The sequence below is a fragment of the Diorhabda sublineata genome, chromosome 2 (genome assembly GCF_026230105.1).
Source record: "Diorhabda sublineata isolate icDioSubl1.1 chromosome 2, icDioSubl1.1, whole genome shotgun sequence".
NCBI classification, from domain to species: Eukaryota; Metazoa; Arthropoda; class Insecta; order Coleoptera; family Chrysomelidae; genus Diorhabda; species Diorhabda sublineata.
In genome coordinates, this window is record NC_079475.1 from 25,439,602 (window position 1) to 25,462,078 (window position 22,477).

At 29.5% G+C, this 22,477-nt stretch overlaps 2 protein-coding genes across 6 annotated transcripts; one reads left to right on the forward strand and one right to left on the reverse strand.

Annotated features, from left to right (window-relative positions):
• The first annotated feature begins 69 nt into the window (after positions 1–69).
• LOC130440455 (tyrosine-protein phosphatase non-receptor type 4) lies at positions 70–12,600 on the forward strand. Of its 4 annotated transcripts, none has more exons than XM_056773601.1 (14): positions 125–280; positions 1,289–1,521; positions 1,570–1,617; positions 1,871–2,087; positions 2,258–2,378; positions 2,500–2,740; positions 2,910–3,161; positions 3,992–4,149; positions 4,294–4,523; positions 6,148–6,330; positions 6,894–7,169; positions 7,395–7,744; positions 7,853–8,134; positions 9,227–12,600. In XM_056773601.1, the coding sequence occupies exons 2-14, from the start codon at positions 1,333–1,335 to the stop codon at positions 9,311–9,313; spliced, it is 2,634 nt and encodes an 877-aa protein (XP_056629579.1). In that variant the 5' UTR covers positions 125–280; positions 1,289–1,332; the 3' UTR covers positions 9,314–12,600. The 4 variants fall into 4 exon arrangements, with proteins under 4 accessions (XP_056629578.1, XP_056629580.1, XP_056629579.1 ...); XM_056773603.1 differs by having other exon boundaries at positions 2,910–3,101; XM_056773600.1 differs by having other exon boundaries at positions 70–280; positions 1,289–1,617.
• Positions 12,601–15,920: 3,320 nt separating this feature from the next.
• LOC130440460 (tRNA N(3)-methylcytidine methyltransferase Mettl2) lies at positions 15,921–22,156 on the reverse strand. 2 transcript variants are annotated; one of them, XM_056773613.1, is made up of 8 exons: positions 21,915–22,156; positions 21,565–21,749; positions 20,911–21,036; positions 19,979–20,784; positions 19,472–19,772; positions 17,914–18,098; positions 17,303–17,475; positions 15,921–16,733 (listed from the first exon to the last, which is right to left on the reverse strand). In XM_056773613.1, the coding sequence occupies exons 4-8, from the start codon at positions 20,056–20,058 to the stop codon at positions 16,594–16,596; spliced, it is 879 nt and encodes a 292-aa protein (XP_056629591.1). In that variant the 5' UTR covers positions 20,059–20,784; positions 20,911–21,036; positions 21,565–21,749; positions 21,915–22,156; the 3' UTR covers positions 15,921–16,593. The 2 variants fall into 2 exon arrangements, with proteins under 2 accessions (XP_056629591.1, XP_056629590.1); XM_056773612.1 differs by having other exon boundaries at positions 19,828–20,784.
• Between the last annotated feature and the right edge of the window lie 321 nt (positions 22,157–22,477).

A 22,477-nucleotide genomic window follows, 5' to 3' on the forward strand; every position in this document is an offset into this window, starting at 1 on the left:
GTCAGTCGACAAAATGAAAGCCGATAAGATTATCGGTGTGTAATTATAATCTATAGTGCACGTAAGAAACGAAGAAGATATTGACTAATGACAGTGGCAGCGTCGAATATGTCTGTGGATAATTGATAAAAGTTAAATAATTATGTGTCAATGTAATTAAAAAAAAAGAACAAAATAAGAAATGTGCTTCGCAGATTACTAACTAGACCATTTTTTAATATCGTTAGTTCATCAACACCACAATTAATATGAAATCGTGATGAAAAAGAGAGGATCTTAGGTAATTTTATTATTATTTCCCTTTTGATTAAAACGACAATCAGAATTAATTAAAAAATGAACAAGACCAATAGGTTAACGACTATATATTTTTTATTATAAACAAGGAACTATTGTGATATGTGATATGTAAGTAATGTACTAGATAACTTCAGTTAAATATATATTATTGTTCACAGTTTACATTGAAATGACACATTAGTTAAATCACAGATTATTAGGTTTGTTTATTTAAATTTGAAAGTTGGGCGTTCCGGAAACGTTTACTTTTATCATGTTACTTTAGAATTTTTACAAAAAGTGTAAATGTATACATATCACTTAATTCATCTTAGCACTTTTGTAATATAAGATCCACTTTGAAATAATTGAAAGCACTTAATATTAGTTCTTAGTTTTAATTTATTATTAGTTTTAATTTTATCTATTATATATTTCACTAATTGGAGTTTATATGAACCTAACAGCTATTTATATTGGTAAATTGAAAATGCTTTGTGGAAAATTTGAAATTTTGCATATTGTATCATATTCAATAATATAATTTTCTAATAGCTTCATATTTTTCATATTCGTTTCTATGTAACTTTATTTTTCAGCTTATCTGGAATCAAACCCTCACACAAAAATTAGTGCTAATATTGTATACTTATATATGTATTTATATTTTTGGTGTTTCACTTATCTCTTTATCAAAGAAACAGATGTCATGCATTTTATTAGTATTTTTAATTAAATAATCTATTCCTCTTTCAAGGCTTTATAGGCTCTCCATTTTTTTTCTAAATATCTATATTTTCTGATTTTTGTATTTTCTTGTTAATTTTGACAATAACTATGAAAATTTCACCTCTTGGGATAGTGGAAAGCAAAAAATAATTAATGTTATGAAGTCTCCTTTTCTACTATTCAGGAAATATGCAGTTAAACTGTTTTTTCATAATTGGAAAAATATTAAGAATATCAGATCTGAACTATTTTATGATGATTAATAGCTACATTGTTTCAGAATGTAAAGAAGGATGGTAGGTGGCTTCATCTGAATTTTCAAGTATGATTGAGAGTGTCTCTAAAAGAGCATTCAGTGGATCTAGTGGTACATATAATGTACATGCATTAGAACTGGCTGCAGCGAGAGAAAGAAAATTAAAAACATTAAGTATTACTGTGAAATTTCTAGATGACACAGAACATGTTTTTCATATTGAAAAACGTGCCAAAGGCAGTACGTTATTGGAACAGGTTTACCATCATCTTGAGCTAGTTGAAAAAGATTATTTTGGATTGCAGTTTTCAGATAATGGTAATTTACCCGGAAAAAGAAGTTCTGCGTGGATGGTAAGAGATGGTTATTATATTTCATGTATCCATGATTCTGATTATGATGAAAAGTTTGAGTAATTCTTTCAGTATTTTTTCTATTTTTTATGTAACAACATTCATAGCAAATGTAAGTGTTTCAAATGATTGAATTAATAAATAGTTGTTCATTTACTCATCAATTAATTAATTACTGAAACATTGTGGTATAAGCTAATTAAACATAACCATTAGGAGTAGTATAGCCAATATTGAAAAATTAACTTTTTAGCGCTGGTTAGATCCGTCCAAGTCAATAAAAAAACAGCTGGGAACCTGTCAATATCCTTTATATTTTAGAGTTAAGTTTTATGTATCCGATCCAAGTAAACTCCAAGAAGAATATACCCGTTATCAGTTTTATTTACAATTAAGAAGAGATATTTTAGAAGGGAAGTTATATTTACCCCCAAGCACTGCCATACTATTAGCTAGTTATACTGTACAATGTAAGTTACATAACTGTTACATACGTAACATTTACCCCTTCCTACACCAACAGATTTCTGATACCTGTTGCATCTATCAAATTTATTTCATGTATTTTTAAAACAACCTGTAAACTTTTTTAAAATGCTGTCACTATGAGTAAGGGATTTATATTGCATGCATGTTTCAGCTGAATTAGGTGATTATCAACCTGAAGAACATGGACCAAATTACTTATCAAATATTCAACTTGTTCCAAATCAAAATGATGACATTGAGAAAAAAATATCAGAATTACACAAACTGCACAAGTAAGTATAAATTCTTAGTCTGATATTACTATTCATAAGTTGAGATAGATTTCAGCTACTTTATACATTTTTCTATATTCTTAAATCTGTGAACACACTTTATATGTGTATAAATTTTTAGAGGCCAACTTCCTGCAGATGCTGAATTCAATTTTTTGGACCATGCCAAAAGGATTGAAATGTATGGAGTAGAATTACATAAAGCTAGAGATAGTGCAAATAAAGAAATCCAATTGGGAGTGACACATTTAGGTTTAGTAGTGTTTCAAAATAATATTCGAATTAACGTTTTTTCATGGTCTAAAATTATGAAAATTTCATTTAAAAGGAAACAGTTTTTTATACAACTTCGTCGAGAGCTGGTAAGTAAAACCATTAACTTATTTTCACAAAGAAATAAAATAGAATACAATTCATTTATGAATTGTTAGTGAAATTATATGGTTTAGGCCATATAGATCATTTATTCATGATATGAAAATGAATCTTCAACTAACAGCTTTTACCTTTTATTACATTATGTTTTTTTAGTCTGAATCGTATGATACCTTGCTTGGTTTCAACATGGAGACATATCGTTCATCTAAAACTCTTTGGAAATCATGTGTTGAACATCACACATTTTTCCGCCTTCATTCACCGAGAGTGAAAAGAAAATTTCCATTGTCTCTTGGTTCCAAATTCACATATTCTGGAAGAACAGAATATCAAACAGTGGCAGAGGTACGACAGAGAGGGATTTTAGAAAGAAAATTCGTGAGATCGCCCAGTAAATATTTGGTGGTATGGAAAAAATATGTTTTTGTAGTCATCAAATTAATAACCCTAGTTGTTAATATTTCCACCACTATAACAAAATTAGCATGCTCAAAGTTAACAAATTCCATATTTTGTATTTATATATAATATATAACAATTGAAATACAAAATGCAATGAGTAGTACAAATTATAAAAAAATTACCAATTTGTCCATTTTGCGAGCTATGATACTGATTTAAGACTTGATTTTTGTACTCATTTAATAGATATTTTTACGATATTGCCTCATTATATTTTAATATAATTTGCTGCTACTCAGATTCATCCGAATATTGTCATACTAAATCAAGTTTTGAGAGTTGTTAACCATGAAATTCTTCTGTATTAAATACTTCTCTTCTCAGTATGCTTGTCTTTGAAATTTCTTATCATGCAAGCCAAGTACAGAATTTTTTAAATTTTCAAGCTGTTAATCATTTTCCACATTTATCCAGTCTAAGAATCATGATATTAGTTAATCTAAGATCTAGGGTGTTTTCAATGTATGTACATCTAAACATATCTCAAATGGTTTCAACTTCTTTGTGGCCTTCATAATTATCTATGCTTCCAATTTATAGAATAAAACAGGAGTATTATCTAATGTGTACATATTGTTCAAGATATACCTGCCTTTTTTGAACTGTCTTATCTTTTTACAAGTGTTCCAAATAATTTATATTTGATTTAAAGAGATAAAAATAAATTTTCCATCAATGCTGACTAAAGTGAACATTATTTCAGTACCACCATATTTTTATTTCATTCAGTTATATAATGAAGTGGTACATTTTTATCCAGCTTCTTTTTATAGGGTCGCACTTCTACTCATACACCTCCACATTTAGAAGATAGAGGAAAACTGATAACAGCTCCTGCTAGACCACCAGGACCTTACGCTCATAAAGTCACTTCATTAGACACCAAAGAACCTAAAAAAGCATGGACTGAAGACAGTAGGATATCAGATGAGTAAGATATGAGTATACCCATAATCATATAATTACTAGTATTTTCACGATAAAAAATATTGGAAAAAATCTCAAAATCGGAATTTCGAATCACTAGAGAAAATGTTGGCAGTATGGTGTCACTATTTTCTTTATTTTCTTTCAGTGATGGAGGTTTTTTGGAAAGAACACTAGAAGGTCCCTTTTCGCCTGGAATAGCAGGAAGAGTTATAAGTTATGCAGATGAAGAACCACCTTCTCCCACTTCTAATGGATTATATGATACTCCGCCATATAGTTTAAGTCATTCCCCTACGTCGCAAATAATCGATGATAATTTAGTAACGATTGTTCTCCATCCTGATGAAGAAGGAAAATATGGTTTTAATGTGAAAGGTGAATTTTTTAACTGTGTTTAATACTAATCTGCATATTATCATATAAAATCCGTTGGTCTTCATGTAACAGGTTAAATCTGTGAATGTCATTGGAAGAAAGCTTACAAAACATGTTTAAATAAGAATAAGACATCATAAATGGATCACAAACATCTAAAAGGTTTTATGAAGATCAAAAATATAATATGCCGTATATTTATCATCATCAGTGGTGTTAAAACCCCTAGAATTTCTACTCATCTTTGTCATTTGGCAATTATCCCAATATAGTTTTCTCTTTCTTAACTTTGGTCTTTCCCTTCAACATAATACTTAGCCTAAGCACCATCAATCAGAAATATTCTCTTTCATTCCTAATCTCTCTTCATTCTGCTATGGATTTGTATTTTCAAAACCTTCCTTTTATTAACTTATATTTGGTCTTGAAGTTATAGGCATATGAACTATGTGACAAATATAACTGTCAGTTTCGTTTGTTGTAAACCAAAAGTGAATAAAGTGTAGTTTCTCAATTCTATTTATTATGATGAAATATGAGCTCTTCTATATCTATATATTATGAATCCATTACTTTTATTATCAATATAATTTGTTACTTCAATCATTTCAGCGATAAGGTAATAAAAATACCTGGTTCTAGTCCCTTAGTGTTCATTATATTTCATTTTATACCAAAATTCAATAGTCTTTTGTGAATTATTTAAGCAAGAATCTTAAATATATAAATTACTTGATCATTTGTTGGCTTCGATAGTTGAAATGACTTCTGCGTATTGAGCTTTTATGGATAATGTTTTTTTATTATGTAATTGATCATATTTTTTTATAGAGAACTGTGTAATCTGATTCTTTGGATCACCCGGCAAGCCTCAAAAAACGCAGTTTCAATATATTTTAGAATTTCCTTATAACATTTATGAAAAAAATGTTTTTTCTTGTTAATTTTTCCTAAATTACTTTAAAAGTTTCCATTTGAATAACAAGTGTCAATAATTGAGTTGTACAAATATATCATTTTTTCTTTTATTCTTAGTTTTTGGGTGAAAGTTTTTTAATCGCTCTGATAGCCATCAACAAAACACAAACAATTGATTGTAGCTACATTTAACTATACCACAAATTTTTCTTCAAGTATTAAAATGTTTTTCTTATTTATTTAATAGGTGGGGTGAATTTATACACAATGCTCTTTTGTTAATTTATTTATACACTAACACTAAATTCACTCAACTATTCAATATTCACCAAATTATGCACTAAGACTTCACTATTCACTAAATTATACACTAAGAAACAAGCGCTTATTTATGCACATCGGATTTCTCAATACTTCGGATTTTAGATTGAAAACAAACGAAAAAATGATTCTATAAAAACGGCCACAACATATTGTAAATAAGTTATAAAAACAATATTAAGAAATTGTCCTCCTAAGTAAAAAAATGATCCTTCCGAGAATTTTTCGCCATATCCGCCAAATTTTAAATTCAATTATCATAATAGAACAGCACTTGCTTTACGATCTAAATCGTTGGACGAGTTCGTAACAGTATGTACTTTACAAAATGTCCAGCAGTCAATTCGAATAGTGAAATATTGTGTGAATATAGCATTTTTTGTAGGTGGAAGTGAACAAAATGTGCCTATTTTAGTATCTAGAGTAGCTCCAAATACACCTGCAGATAAATGTGTGCCAAGATTATCGGAAGGCGATCAGTTGTTACAAATTAATGGCCACGATGTAACACACGCTCTTCACCAAGACGTTGTCAAATTAATTCAAGAAGCTAGAATTACAAATTCAGGTAAGTATAATTAAAATGGTTCACACTAATTTTCAAGAGGGTCAGATTTTTCTATAACACCTATTGACAGAAAATGGGGTTGCCTTTTTAAAATGTGAATGATACAATTTTTTAGTCAGATTCGGCATCAATTTCTGAGTACCCTGTATAGTTTATTTCCAAAGAATTATGAAGCTCAGACAAATTCTAGTAATTTCTAATTTTAATCATTGTTTATGTATCTGTTAAAATAAAATAAAAAATTGATATAAGTAAAAATCGGAACCATTTAGACTTATGATGTTTTGAATAAACTTGAATTGAAATTTATTATAGATTCTAAAAATAAGAAGCAGATTTTTATTGTAACTGAAACACGCTCTTAGAAAGTTTTCATTTTAACTCATGTGATATACACTTTGATTGAAGTGGGTTTTTACTCCACAGATCTCTTTATGTGGCTAAATGCAAAATATAGTCTGTTCATTTCACTATTTACTTTCATAACACAATGTTTCTCTATATTTCTAAACTCGCCCAAGCCTAGGTTATATCATATTTTAACGAGATTTTTTATATTTTAGGTAAGCTAGTATTAATGGTGAAAGCCAACGTCTTGTATCAAGGTTATGAAGACTATGAAGAACCGCCATATCAATATGTACCTGCAGGAGACATAGAACCTCCATCTCCTGGAAACGCTCTCCAACAAAGTATGCTATTGTTAGCTGATGGATTAGCTAGTGGAACATTAATAGCGCGATACGAAACACTTTTTAGAAAACATCCTGATTTGACATGCGATGAATCGCTAAAATCACAAAATGTGAATAAGAATCGATATAGAGATATTTTGCCATGTGAGTATTCTAATAAAATACTTTTATTTTTACAATTAATGTTCAATGAAATCAATTTTGTTTGTGATCTAGAAATGTTTAATTTGTGTCATACAATTCATCAGGTAGCTTAATGTTTAATAATTGCTGAAATTTTATTTTGTATATTTACCGCAAATTTCATCCCTCGAAATTTAAAACAAAATGTTTATCTTGATTGATCATTTATAAATACTCCTATTTCAGATGATACGACTAGAGTTGTGTTGAAAAGTGGTACAAATGGTGACTATATCAATGCAAATTATGTAAACATGTCAATATCTGGTACTGAAACAGTTAACCATTACATAGCAACTCAAGGTCCTTTACCAGCGACCACTGAAGACTTTTGGCAAATGATCCTTGAAGAAAACTGCAATTTGATTGTAATGTTAACTACTCTTATAGAAAGGGGACGAGCCAAATGTCATAAATACTGGCCGAGTATAGGTGAAACCTTAACTATGCAAAATACTACTATAAAATGTATTTCTGAAGAGACTGATCCTTCTGAAAGTTTTGTTTTTAGAGATTTTGTTCTTTGCGACATTAAGGTAAAAGTCATTTTATACTTTGTTTAAATAGTAAAACTTTATTAATTTTCAGTTAAACACATATATTCACAATACATAGCATTTAGCAGTTGATTAAATTTTTTTTAGAATAATGAATCAAGAGATATAAAACATATGCAATATATTGCGTGGCCTGATCACGGAGTGCCTGATTCCCCACAACAATTTCTAAATTTTACTGAAAAGGTTCGATCGGCAAGGAAAGGTTCTGCTCCTGTAGTGGTACATTGTAGTGCCGGTATCGGCAGAACGGGTGTGATGGTATTGATGGAAACTGCTTTATGTTTAATGGAGGTTAACGAACCAGTTTATCCTTTAGAAATAGTTAAAACTATGAGGGAACAACGAGCTATGATGATACAAAATGCTGTAAGTAATTTCTTGTATTTACACATCAGAGTAGTTCAATATAACGAATTTTTTCAATAGTTAAATACAGAGGTCCAATTATGTCTGGCTGTCAAAAAAGCATCGGCTATAGGGAGACCCTCAAATATCCAATCGTTCTTTACGACGAATGTTGAAACGCATTCTCTTAATGCAAATTTGATTCCTGACTTATGCTGACCTCTTCAGTACAAAACAAATAACAAAGCCGAAAAAGACATCAGTAAAATTTTATATCTTCTTTAACTTTATCAAATTTATTTTAGATACAAGAAGCCTAAATTTTAGGCATTTTTGAAAGTAAAGGAAAAAAATTAAATACATTTTTACTATCCATTTTTTATATGGTATTTATTGACTTCTCAAGAATATAAAATATTGTAATAAAAATCAGAATTTCAATGAATTACAAGTTGTTAAAGTGGGGGCTACAAAAAACGGTGCACCCTGGTTAACATGATTTCAGCCCTTGTAGAAATCTGGAACAAAAAAATTGTAAAAATTCTTGATCTGTAAAGATATCGCTATCGCATTGACCTTAGCTAATAAAAAACAAATCACAAAATGGCGTCGACATGAAATATAAATGTTTTTCCCCCTTTTTTGACCTTTTAAAATTATTTCAAAATACTCCCAATTGAATTTTTTTAAAATCCAAGGCAGACGCGATAGAGAAATATATGAAAAAGATTTCCACAAAATTTGAAAGCAATCGGTCCGGTAAACACTGTATTTATCTTTCTATCAGGTTTCACCAGTTCAGCCACCTCATTATCGAACACATATATTAACTTTTGAATCAGTTCAGAATAAGTTTATATGTGATAACAGATTGGGACATTGCCTCATTTATTTCGTTGATAGTTTATGAAATTTTCGTTACTTCAAAACTTGCCTTGCTTTCATCTATTAAAACAACGATTCTGTGATCCAAGCATGATATATTTATCCACCAAACATCTATACTTGCGTTACATAAGCATAAATCCCTAGTACCCTAATTATTTCCTAATATTTTTAGTTACAGTCAATATATGGATAATATGTTTGAGTTTTTATTAATTTTTTTTGCAGAGTCAATATCGCTTTGTTTGTGAAAGCGTGCATGCTGCATATAGCGATAATATAAGCGTAGATAAATCAGTAAGTCAATTGGAATAATGATTGGATGATATCTCGATTAAAGATATGCACAAGGAGTATATCAACAAGATTTTTCTGTAGAAAAATCTGGTTAGACTGAGTGATACAAAAATAATGCACTTAAAATCAGAAATTTCATATCGATAGCTGCTAGTCAATTATATTGTCAAAAAATTTTCAGGTTTATCATATGTCTGAGACTGAAATTTAGTGCCATATCTTTTCTATAAAACCCCTTTTTTGCAAGCGATTTCATATTTTTATTTGAAAATTTTTATATTTTTAGTACTTTTTGTATAGATATACTACTTAAATTGGTATTATATATCTGGTCTTTTCTACACTTTTTACAACCTAAATAATGTTTTAGCTATTATATCAAAAATTAAACTGTGCACTTACCGTTTACAAATAATAAGTATGCTTAAATGATATCAGCAACCTATTCTCTGTAATAAAAAACACTGTCATGTGGTAATTGAGAAACCTACAAAGGGCCTCGACAAAAGAGAAGATAGAGAAAAATGACATGACCAAAGATATAGAAGAATATAAAAAAATGTCGAGCACATAACAAGTCGAACAGTCTGATAGTTAAAACGGTTTTAATAATAATATAAGAGAATCAGTATTGTTATTTCATACATTTCTTTAATGTTATATATTGTGTATAAAAATTTTATGAATACGTGCTGCTACAAATAGAACAGTCATACATAAACATTTCCATCTTAAATTATTATTAGTGGTTTAAATTCAATAACTGGATCCTCATCTTGAAATATTATCACCTATGAATTAAACAATGAGCTCTTCATCATCGTTTTCCTTCAACAGCATCAAAGAAAGACTTCAAATGCCGAAACTAATGATGATGAGGACAGTACTAAGTCGCTTATCGCCGTTTCTCTATACAACTCACGAGTTGTCAATGTATTTCACTTAATTAAACTTTTCTCGTATTCTTTATTACTAGTAGTTGTCGATAATAATTTAAGTTTCAAACTTATTTGTATGTTATTTCAACTGATTTTAATTGCAAACTTCCATCACTACTAATTATGTGATTTTGATAAGCCTTATACATAATAGAACCTGTCCAATACATAAACCTACTTTTTAAAATGTATTATCATTTGATGTTATTTACTTAGGTCTATTGTTTACGAATTTTGTACAAAAATGTGAAAAACAATCACAACATTGTTCTGGCTTACATAATAACATATTTAGTTTGTTTTTTTGTTTCACAATAACAACTGATAAAAGATAAAAACTTAAATCATAGACAAGCTCAAAATACTATATTACGACAATAATTCATTAAATCGATAACTAATGGAGTAGAGAAATATATATTAACTATCTAAGGTTGTTTATCTTGTGCCATTGGCCATTGGTTTTTGTTTTCAAATATAAAATGGAAAGTAACCCTTTTGTGAATTGAACGGTATATGGTAACACTGCCTATACTATTAGATGTGTGTAGGAGAACAGCCACCTCATTACTTTCGATGTTTTATAGTGTCTACGGGAGCAGTATTTAATATTTTTACCTGTCGTAACATGCCATTTAGCTTGTTACGTTTTTCTTCAAACATTTTGATTATTCCTTTGTTCACGTATTGTGGCACAGTAGTCATTTCTAATTATTCGAACATTCGAGTTTTTGAAGACATTAATTGGTTAGACTTCCCCACTCCATTTGAAGAATTCAATAATACTATAGTTCTATTGTTAAATCGTCCTCAGTCTATATACCCTCTTAAAGTGTTTACATCAAAGTAAATTTAGTAAAATTTGTGGTGATATTATTCTTTACAAGAATAAATTCCAAGTTCTTGTAGGTTTTTTTGAGGTGTACGAAATGATCGACAGTAAAGGAAGCATAGAAACCGCCTTTGTGAAGCAGAACTGCTTTAAGACTTCTTTTTGAAGAATCTATGAAAATATCCCACTGTGCTGGGTCGTATGAGATCTTAATTGTCTTCATCAAGCCTTCAATAAACCAACTCGTCCTCTTGGGCAAAGTAGGAAGTGAACTGCTTCTCACGGTATCTAAACCATGAGAAATACATTCCCGGCAAAAGTAAGTTCTTGCTTTTGGACCTTGATCCAAGCAACTCAGCAGCGTTTTTAGGAAGATTCAAGTTTCTTACCAAATAATTTAGCTCGCCCTGGCTAAACAATTTCGAACTGCTGTCATCTTAAAATGCAAAACTTGACTTGTTATTGGGTTCGGGTACAGCACCATCTTCGCAAAACTTGGAATCTCTTCCAGGGTAGCAGGGGCCTTGGGCACTGGCATATCGGTCCCATGAGGGACGAGATGAATAGCTGATTGCAGATTGGGGTATGAAATTGGCTGCTTCCGTTTTGAATTATACCCTTTCACAGAACACGAAGAAAAGTAACAATCATCACTATGATTCTTTTGCTTGCTCCATATAATAGGAATCGCATATTGGAAAGCTTTTTTCTTGACCTTAAACCAATTTCGAAGGTCTTCAACAAAGAGTTTTAACCAAAATACGCGAAGTATACTTTTTTTACAAAGTCCGTATTATTTAGTTGTTGCTTTAATATCATATATTCGCCACAACAGAAACTGTCAGACGAATTCACACACTTCCAAACAGACTACACTACACTTAACCAAGAGATTTAAAAATAATAATCAATATAAAATTGTACTCATTTATTCATGACAAGTTAGCCCAAAAATTTAATTAAATTTAGCGTTTTACAAAATAATCTGAAGTTCTAGAATTTTTTGGGTATTTTTTTAGTTTTCAGCTCAACACCTAAATGTATAGAAATCGGTCAAAAACATCTAGACAACATTTTTGTTGCAGACCTGTGTAATTTCCCGTATAAATTTGTATCTTATGTTTATTTGGAGAACAGAACGAATAGAATAGATTCCTGTTTTTTCTATGTATAGCATAAACTCCTTTTTACTCAAATATATTCTACATCCTTCTCTAGTAATTTCCATCGGAATTCTTGTTCCCTTCCTCATTTCATTTTTCCCCGCAGTTCTACGGCTGCTACATGTACTATTTGACTATATAATTATTTAAAAATAGCTTTTAAAAGATTGGGATAAGCAGTCAATGATTTAAGTTGTAAATTAAAAACTCCTTTGTCTTGATTCACATTAACATTCTAAAATTAAAACTTAGTATGTAAAAAAATCTATGAAGCTTTTATCATTTATAAATTATTACAATAAATATATTTTGTTAACGTCCTTTCGTCCGAAATTACCAAATTTATTAAATAAATCGAATTGTGAATTTGTCGTTTTGCATTTTTGTGCACTAAAATATTCCCTTCCGACTCTTTACAAACGTATTTTATGAATAATACTCCATATTTGAAATGATTCTTAAATGCATTTTAATGTGTAATGTTGGCAATAATTACTGTAATATACATCACCATATTGTGCCATATATTCTATAAACCGCCATTTTTATCAACAACGACCAGCCACAAAAGTATACGTAAAAAATTTATTTGAAACATTTCATTTTTCTACTCTATCTACTGCCATTGATTGTTTCAACAAACAATAATGGCTTCTTAAAAAATGTAGTTTTTCAAATAATAGTGAAGTAACTTTTTTGTTAATACAAAAATGAATTTTTTAGAAACTATATTTAAACACAATTTATAATATATTTTATCTAATTGATATACAGGGTGATGCAATAAGAATGTCCAATCTATGAACTGTATATTCTAGATCTCAAAATATGATGATTCTGCTCAACAACGGGGTTCAAAGTTTAAATTTTGATTTTCGCAATAATTTTTTAAGTTTTTACAATTTCTCTTTGAAAATTGGCAATTTTACGTTTTTTGGCATGAGGAATCATAATTTGCACTCTAATTTAACATTGCTAATAGAGGGCGCTAGTTACACTTGTTTGTGTTAATTAAATCAAAGTAAACTTTTTTCGGACTACACTTACAACTAAAATAATAAAAAAATATTACATTCTACAAAAAGTTACTCTTCTTCGTGTAACTCAATCGGTTATCGAGTTATTTGCTTTTAAAAAGTTTAATAAATTTTAATTTTGGAACACCATCACAGAGAAATCAAGTTTATTTCGGTACCCCAAATATTTCTAAGTTATCGTTTCTAAAAAAATCTATGGGCACCTCTGCCACTCCTGAAGGAAAAAATATATCGCTTCATTCTTCCTATCTAACTCCAATATGTCTCCATTATGGACGAGTAAATCCCCACTTTGCCTCTTAGTTTCCCCTACTGCTAGGACAATAGATTTTTATGTCAGGAATGTATTGTAAATAATTATTAATACATGGATAATACCAGGTAGTAAGTGAGGGATGTTATGTATTCATTTTATAAATATATCACTAGAACAAGTCACATTTGTTATGAGGTTGAATTATTATAACATTAATATTGAAATCAGAGGCTAGTGAAAATGTCATGAGTCTTTATGTATCAGCCATCATTGTAATCAATATTTGTGATCTGTGGTTAACTTTTACTTCCATAATAATATCAAGCCTGCACAAATTATACTTGATAAACACATTCATTACAATGTTACAGACTATTGATGGTAATTATAATTGAATCCAAAAGTAATTTTCCAATAATGAGAAAATAACTATTTTCACCGTCAATTTTATTTTTCAGTACTTAATACACTAAATTTCACAAAATCTGGGTTGAGCCAATTAACAGAAACATATTTTGAGGTACAATATTTAAAGAAAAGTTATATGTTTACTACTTATTCATCTTTGATTTTATGTATCTAGCATAGAGAATAATTAAGAAAGCCTTCCTGTATAATTTATAGACACGGATTGAGAATTTCTAAACTTGGGAGTTCTGCAATATAAATATTGTTTAGTATTTGGTTTTCTATTTTGCTTATTATTGTGACTCAAACGTCACTTCTGTCGTAAAGCCATTTCCGAATTTCAGTTTGAGTCTCTTCTTCTCTTGCCTCCTGATAAATTATAGTAGCGTTCCTTTTGTATGAAATCTGAAATAATTTGAACTCATTTAAGTGCAGCTCATTCAATTCTAAGTCCCATTTAATTTTAATCAAATCAGATGAATTGAGAAATTTACCTCCCCCCTTTTGTTTTACGAAAATAACTCAGATCAGTTATTTGGCGAAGTTTCGGGGTATATTTACTTGGTTATTTGATTAGTGTCTAGTGATTAACATTGTAATCAAGATTTGCGAATTTATTTTTATTTTACTTTTGTATTGACTAGTGCATTTTTGGTTAGAATACAATGAACAGAATGCATGTCTCAGTTTGTCATTCCATTTGACCCACCATATCAAAGTGAGAACAGGTGAGCTGGTATTTTCAACACAATTTGAAATAAATCAGATCATTTGCAAAAGGAACGCAATGTATAAGGAGGAGTCAGTAGAAGAAGAGACTCAACTTGAAATCAATTGTTCAGTTATAATTATAACTTATAAAGCATGCAGATACAATACACATTCTATTTAATCTCGGGGTATAGAAATAAAAAGTCAGGGGTTTTGAACTTTTCTTGTGTAATATTCTTGAAAAGCCATGTATTTCTAGGCAATTTTCTTCACTAATTTCCTATTTAAAAGGTACTCCTTGTTGAACTCATTATTCCACCGCATTGTGAATATATTTTTCAATATTTTCTGCGATAAAACACGATTTTACATGTAAAACTTTTTTTTTTAATTTATAATAGTTGCAGATAATTTATAAATAATTTTACACATCATTTTATGAATGTAATTCGTAGTTCTGCAATTAACAAACTATTTTGTAACTAAATTACCAATTTTGCAATTTCATTAATTGTTTAACAAGATATCTTTACCTAGACAATATCGGGGTCAATTGTAGTACTTGTATATTTTTCGTGTATTTAAACTGTTAGTTCCATTTCTAATCTTAATTTAGTGACTAACCTTTTCTCTTTTTTGTTAATTTGTGTAGTAAAAACACGCATACAATATATATGTATAGTACTTATTGTGAATTAATTTTGTTACAATTTTGTTGTTATTTAGACGAATAAAATAAATAAAAAGCTCAGAAAGATTTTGAACTGATTTTCATATCATGAGCAAATTTAATTCAAACTGTATAAATTATACCAAATCTTTAAGTATTTTAAATCGATAAAGAAAAACATATTTATTTAGCTATCTTGTTGATCATTGGTAGTATGGGATAGAAAATTATAGGTATTCTGCAATGTTTCCGAAAAACTTAGCTCATTTGTAGTTTTGTCGTTTTTATCAAAATTTCTTGGATTCTATTGGATTATGTGCTGAAAGGATGGGTTGTTGGAACTGTTGCAAATAAGAAAATATGAATGACAAAATGTCATAAACAACATCAACAGATTCGACACTTCCACATTGAGAAATTGTTCACTAAACTATAGTATACTTTACATGTAATAAATGAAATGATTCCTCAACGAATACCTTTAGTAACTAAGAAGGTATGTAATCCTTGACGTGTTCCTTCTCGAACGATATCTCATCATCATTGGTATATAATAAGTATTGTAATTAATAAAGTAATTATTAATAAGTTATTATTATATAATATATTGACATTACTTTAATATCAAAAACATAAGGTTGAATAATTGCGACTGCTGATCCAAGAGTTAGGAATAAAATTTGGACAATAATTAATAAATTTACTAAAGTAATTGATATTTGGGCCTGTATTTCCTAATTATGTTATTAATAACTGATCTGCAATTATATTGGCCGATAAACGAATAGCTAAAGTTCCCGGTCGAATAATGTTTCTAATAGTTATACATACTATAAAAGGTATCAGAACTGAAGTTACTGGAGAACTTAGAGTTGCATCTCATTTAGCCGAAAAATTCATAAATCTAAGAAAGTATCGCTTTTATCACGTCCGCACAAAATTTAATACAATAATTTTTCAGACCACAGTTTCATGTTGCCTCTATATATTTAACCAACAATCAGAATCTAGTTACGCCATAACATTGGTTGATCCTAATAATGCATATTCCATACAATTATGAAGATGCCCTTTAGTTCGTTCGTATCTATTTATCTTCAATCTTGAGTGCTGTAGACCAGTGACCCCTATATTCGAAAACAATATAATGCAATTCTAATCATTTTTCACATGAATATCTTGAATAAATTTTCTTATAAGGATTTTCCACTACTTGCACAAATTTATGTGGATTGTTTACTTAGAAATTATTTAAATAAGTTATTCAAAAATTGATATGAAATTTATTTTGGTTTTTGATACTTGGCTTGAATCCAAACTCTGTACATTTTTAATAACTTTCCCCTATTTACTTGTAACCTTCTATCAGCCCTATTTTCAAGTTCTTGAAATCCTTTTCCTTCAAAGAGCTCCTTTATTTCATCTATAACAAAAAAGGTATAAAAAGGTATTAGGTATAAAAAAAAATCTAGGTATATATATAAATATATATATATATATATATATATATATATATATATATATAACATAAAAAATAGATCGAACTGAAGAATATTGATGTAAAATATAATATAAATTATGATAAACTTAAATTACTCCACTGGATTTCCAAACATTTTCTTTAATTGTATATTTTATAGTCCTATAAGCTGAGATATTGAAATTTAAGAAAAAAATGATAAAAATAATAGTTCGAATTGCTTTGACAGAAATATAACTGAGAAACTATTTCCTGACAACTCAAATGAGAGATGCTCTGTCAACTAACCAAAATGACCTCCATCAAAAATGAAAATCTCATGTATGTTGTTCTTCATAATATATAAGTACTGTGCAAATAATCCACTTTTGTTGTACATCTTTTATTTATACAATTGAACCTAAATAGCGAGTTTTGCAATTCTTACTGGAACAAGATTGATTCAAGATAACCATTATCAAACTAATGATCCAGTGAACTGGAGTGCTCATTCATTTTATAGTAATACTCACCCCGATTAAAAAAATATACTCTGGTACCGTCACCTCTAACATAAAAATTATCTCCTAAACTCCGTCCTGGTTTAAAGCGTAATTGTGCCATATCATATCTGCCATAATCTCTAAATAGTAACAGGCCTCCTGGTTTTAGGTACTTGTAAATATTTTCCACCACTGTAGTGTACCTGAAATTTATTGCCATTAAAAATGCTAAACAAAAAAAGTATATACAAACAAGACATCTACCATGCTTCCAGAATACTAAACTTAGGCGGGAAAAGCTCAAACTTTATTACAATTAATATTTTTTTCATTAACTCAAGCACACTCTGCTTCTTACTCCAAATAGAAAAAATAAGTCAATCTCAGAAAATAGATAATCAAATTTTTGAAACGCTTTTTCAAGAATCATCTTTGTACTTGTTCTAAGTTCTCTTTTATTATTTCTATAAATCTGGAACTATGTCTTAAATGGGGATTTTAAGTTTTAGCAAGTAAGTCAGATCATTAACATGTCGTAATTTTTGAACATATACATATAGATTTCAAAGGTGTAAATCACTATTGCCATTAAGGAGTTGTATAAAAATGTTTTCTATATTAGAATGTACGTACTAACTTACTTTTCAGGATTAATTGCCGATAAAACAAATATTAATACTATAATATCAACACTACTTTCTTCAAAAGGTACATTCCATACTTGATTAGTAGCATCCAACTCAAAAGCATCACATCTTTTTTCATCAAACTCTGGAGAAGTTCTTAGAAGCTCAATAGCTTTAGAAGAAAAATCTGAAGCATACACCTAGAAAAACCACTTATTTCATTGAATGAGTTAGAACCAAAAACTTTGTTCACCAAGATAGAAATAGATATAGGACAGTAGAAAGTACGGTACATTGATTATTATAATCAGTGTTGAATAATATAATCTTTTGCCTACAATACTGACAATCAATTATTTAAAAAGGCAAATTTAAAAGATTGTTAATTAATTTTAAAGTGGGCACAACTGTCTTTGACACCAAACTTGTATTATAGCTCTCTTGGCCTGCTATCTTTCTCCCCCGCAATCATTTAAAAATGGTGGACTTTCCAACTCCAGTCATTCGAGAACATCGGTCGACAGTTTCTTGTACAGTAAATTTCGGGTAATCGTATTTTATGCAATCGTGTACATTTAAAATAATAAGTTTTTCATTCATTCATAGTGGAGAATTATTGGAACGTCTATTCGTTGGTGTAAATGTGTAAAATACTATTTTATTACCAATCTTATAATACGGTGAATACTATTTACAGCTTAACAGCAAGTACTGATGCATTAATCTAAACAAATATACTTATAAAGGTCTAAAAATTTTGGGTAAGGCACTATTGCCCTTCCGGCGCATGGTTAATGACAGATATATCTAGGGCACTGAACTTTAATTACAAAAATAAATCAACCTTGGGCAATCTGTGGGAAACGTTTATAAAATATGTGGTTTATGAATATATCCTGGCATAGTCAAGTGGCCGAATTAGTTAAGGAAGAAACTTCACTGATCTGACTATGTTTTACTGATACTACCAAGGCCGATGTCCAACATAATCCCACCTAGAGCAGTTTTTGCAAAACCTACTTAACAGACATGGCTCATGAACACACCTACAGACGCCCAGAATGTCAATTTATTGGGACTCCTGCCTTTGGAGAAGTACAAGCCCGTGGAATTGGCTACCAAGATCAATGTCCACATGGCAGGCACTACTGAACTACTCTAGTGTAATAGGTTCGAGCTCTTGTGCTTGCTTTTTAGTAATTACATAAAAAAGAGTTCTGATCACAGCTTTAATATTTCTATTATTCCATTTTTAATTTAATTCATGGCTCCCCACCCAAAGTAAAAAAGCTGAAACTGTGCCTCAGCTAACATTTTACTCTTTCTAAATCTCAAATTACAATTTCAAGGTAGATAAAAAACATGAAAATGTGCAGCTACAAGTTTTGATATGTAGATTTATGGTTGAAGAGGATCATACACACAATAATTTGTTTGTTCACTAATTCCAGATAGGAAAAGGAATTAAGTAACTTAAAAGGATCTACATAAAGTTGTTATCGCTCAAAAATTTAGGAAACTGTTACTATACCATTTAGCTACATATCACATTTTTCTTATTTGTTTCACTTACTTTTAAATTTTTATTGGTTGAATATTGTAAAATAGGAAATATAGTATTACCAACTCCACAGCCAATTTCAAATATTTTTTTCTCATTGGTACCATCATCACTAAGTTCTGGAAATTCAGTAAATAACCAATGGCGATCTTTGAAGAATCTATTAGTATGAATGTCATAGAATCCATTCCAAAACTTGTCAGCATCTTTTTCATACTTATTTATATCTTCTTGACTAAATTTTACAATACTATTTGCTGTAACTTTATTATGAGCTTCTTTCTCTTGGATTTCATCCCATTCTACATCATCCCTGCAAAATAATATTTCCAATTCTAATTTATTCCTGTAAGGTCGTATAAACATACCAAGCATTGAAAGAAAACACATCAGAATTTTCAGTTAAATATCGAGATCCGTATTTCGGTTTCTTTCTATTTCGTGTAAAACAAAAACGCATACTCTTTGAAACATTATATACTGAAGGAACTTTAAAAAACAAATGAATTGTTTTCATACCATGCATTATGTTCAAAAACACTTTTTTCTTCAGTTAAGTAACGATTTCCAAATTGTGGTCTTTTCTCGTCAGTCATCATATATAAAATTTATATTGTAATAGGCAATTGTTATTAGGATAATTACAAATCAGTTGCAAATTCTAAAATAATAAAATACACACTTTTCAATAAGATGAACAGGTTATGATGTGTCATCTAAGATTTTATACTCAACAGATCTGCCACTCTATATAAAAATTTGATGACAAAGTTCGATCCTAACGACATCTCTCGGACTGGCTCCGTACCAAGAAAAAAGATTTCTATAATCAAAGATTTGATCTAAGGTTCATATCCATGCTAATTTCGTGGGAAATTTAAAAATAACTCGAGTAATTTAAATACTCGAAGCTAGTTGTCGCATCAAATTGTGAATGAAACAAAAGTATTATGCAAAATACTTTTATTTTGCTAACATTTTAAATTCAAATATTGTTGTTTACAAGAAAATATAAATACCTGAAATTAAAATGCTGTTTAAATGAAGTATTTTGTAAAATATTTAGGTTTCATTAACAATTTATGTAATAACCAGGTCGGACCATCTGAATTTCACAATTAAATGGTTTATATAAGATATAGGTAAATGGAATATTGAAACACAGGATGATTATTTTAATTTTTGTTTTGTTTTTGACATTATATAAATATATCCACAAATAAAAAAATTTTTTTACTCATCTGTCACAGTCGAGTGCCCTTCAAGTTTATCTGTTTCCATATTAGTCGATATTGTTGGTTCATACAGGATACTCGAAGAGCTACCTACAAATTAAATAAATTCATGACTTCAGGTTCAATTCAAATTTATTATATGGACAGTATCGATAGTTGTGACTACAACTATTACAAATATATATAAAAATATTGCCATTTTGAATTCATACTTACAAGGTTCTTCAACAAGGGCTTGAAATAATTGCTTCCTTGTGTACACCTTAACAGTTTTTTTTGTTCCCTCTATTGGGCTGTTACCAGTAAAAGTGCTGATAGAGGAACTAGTCCTTACAATTGATTCTAAAAATTGTCCCAATTAATCTCAATAGAAAAAGGAAATCAGTAAGTGAAAATAAACAATTGGACAACTACATTATAGAAAATATACAATGACATTTATCTTTTACCTAAATTATTATTGAATAATCCTTTTGGTTATTAATATGAGATAAAAACATAAAGCCTATTCCCTAGATGTTAAACACATCAATCAATTTCTCTTTGTTTTCAAATAACTACCTGCTTATAACTGCCATAAATGGTTAAATCATGCCTATACCCAAAATGTACTGATTCAAACAATTTAGCATCTTGATTACATGACTAGAAGAATTCACAGGCAGATTTTTGTGGAAACAATATACTACAATTCATACCTACCTATCAGCCTTTTGGAGTTGAAAATGAAGATGGTTGCTCCTGTACCCAAAAAATATCATTTTTACCTTTTTTGTAACGTACAAACAAAAATGGCAATTCTTTTCCTCTGCATAACTTTTCACTAGGATTCATAAGAGGTTTATTGTCACAGTAAATATAAGTACTTACCAGGTAAATATAGAGTTGACAGTGAAAGTTTTTTTAACCTGCCATTGGGGTTTCTACAAATTGGTTCAAACTGAATATCACATATTCTATGTGATGATAATACTGTATCTGCACGCATTAACTTGGGGTTATTTATTCTTTGTAACCAAATTCTGCAAACGTCTTCATTCGTAGGAATGGAATGGCTATAAAAAAGTAAAATAAGGATAAAATCATTTAACCATGCAACAAGATGATTTCCTAAATACAAATTAATGAAGTTAGGAAGAAAAGAGTTAATCTCGTATAAATATCAACTTAATTTTAATTTAAATATTTTTATGCTGATAAATAATAAATATTACTCTCACCTCATGCTTATTCGTGTATCCTGGTACACAGCAGGCCTTTATTCGTTTACTCATATTGACAGCACAATTCGCAACAAATAATCACTTTCAAATGCACAAAAATGCAAATACCTAATAAACAAACAATCTCAAAGACGTTTGCAAAGATTTTATACACATTTGCAAGATGGACGTTGATCTTTCAATAATCTCGGTTGTTTCTCGATGCATGATTCTAACTTAGTTACAGAATCCATATTGACAAACATTCAAAAATAAAACACCAAAAAGTAAGCTTTTAGATGTAAACCGATAACATAGATGGCGTTGAAAATCGTCCTGAACTTCTCCTATTCCAGTGCACAGGTTCTAAGTGTCATTTCGAATCCAAATCAGAGTGGCCACAACACTTTTTTAAAATAAGTTTTAACATTGACTTGCAAATTTAATCTGATGATAAAAAGGATACCCATTTTTTTTTCTTTATTTAAGATCATATTGTTAGCTAATAGTAATAGCAATTACAATTAAAATTAAGTCTCCAACTCAAAGTAGATGTATAGGGTTTTCACAATTATTTTCGT

What these genes read in the sequence shown, in the direction of transcription:
- LOC130440455 (XM_056773600.1), top strand. Translation starts at nt 1,333, where the DNA reads ATGATTGAGAGTGTCTCTAAAAGAGCATTCAGTGGATCTAGTGGTACA. An exon ending in AGCTAGAATTACAAATTCAG is followed by an intron (nt 6,331 to 6,893) that starts GTAAGTATAATT and finishes TTTATATTTTAG; the next exon opens with GTAAGCTAGTATTAATGGTG. An exon ending in ATATAGAGATATTTTGCCAT is followed by an intron (nt 7,170 to 7,394) that starts GTGAGTATTCTA and finishes CTCCTATTTCAG; the next exon opens with ATGATACGACTAGAGTTGTG.
- LOC130440460 (XM_056773612.1), bottom strand. Translation starts at nt 19,985, where the DNA reads ATGCATGGTATGAAAACAATTCATTTGTTTTTTAAAGTTCCTTCAGTA. An exon ending in TCGGCAATTAATCCTGAAAA is followed by an intron (nt 17,476 to 17,913) that starts GTAAGTTAGTAC and finishes AATAAATTTCAG; the next exon opens with GTACACTACAGTGGTGGAAA. An exon ending in AGTATATTTTTTTAATCGGG is followed by an intron (nt 16,734 to 17,302) that starts GTGAGTATTACT and finishes TTTTTGTTATAG; the next exon opens with ATGAAATAAAGGAGCTCTTT.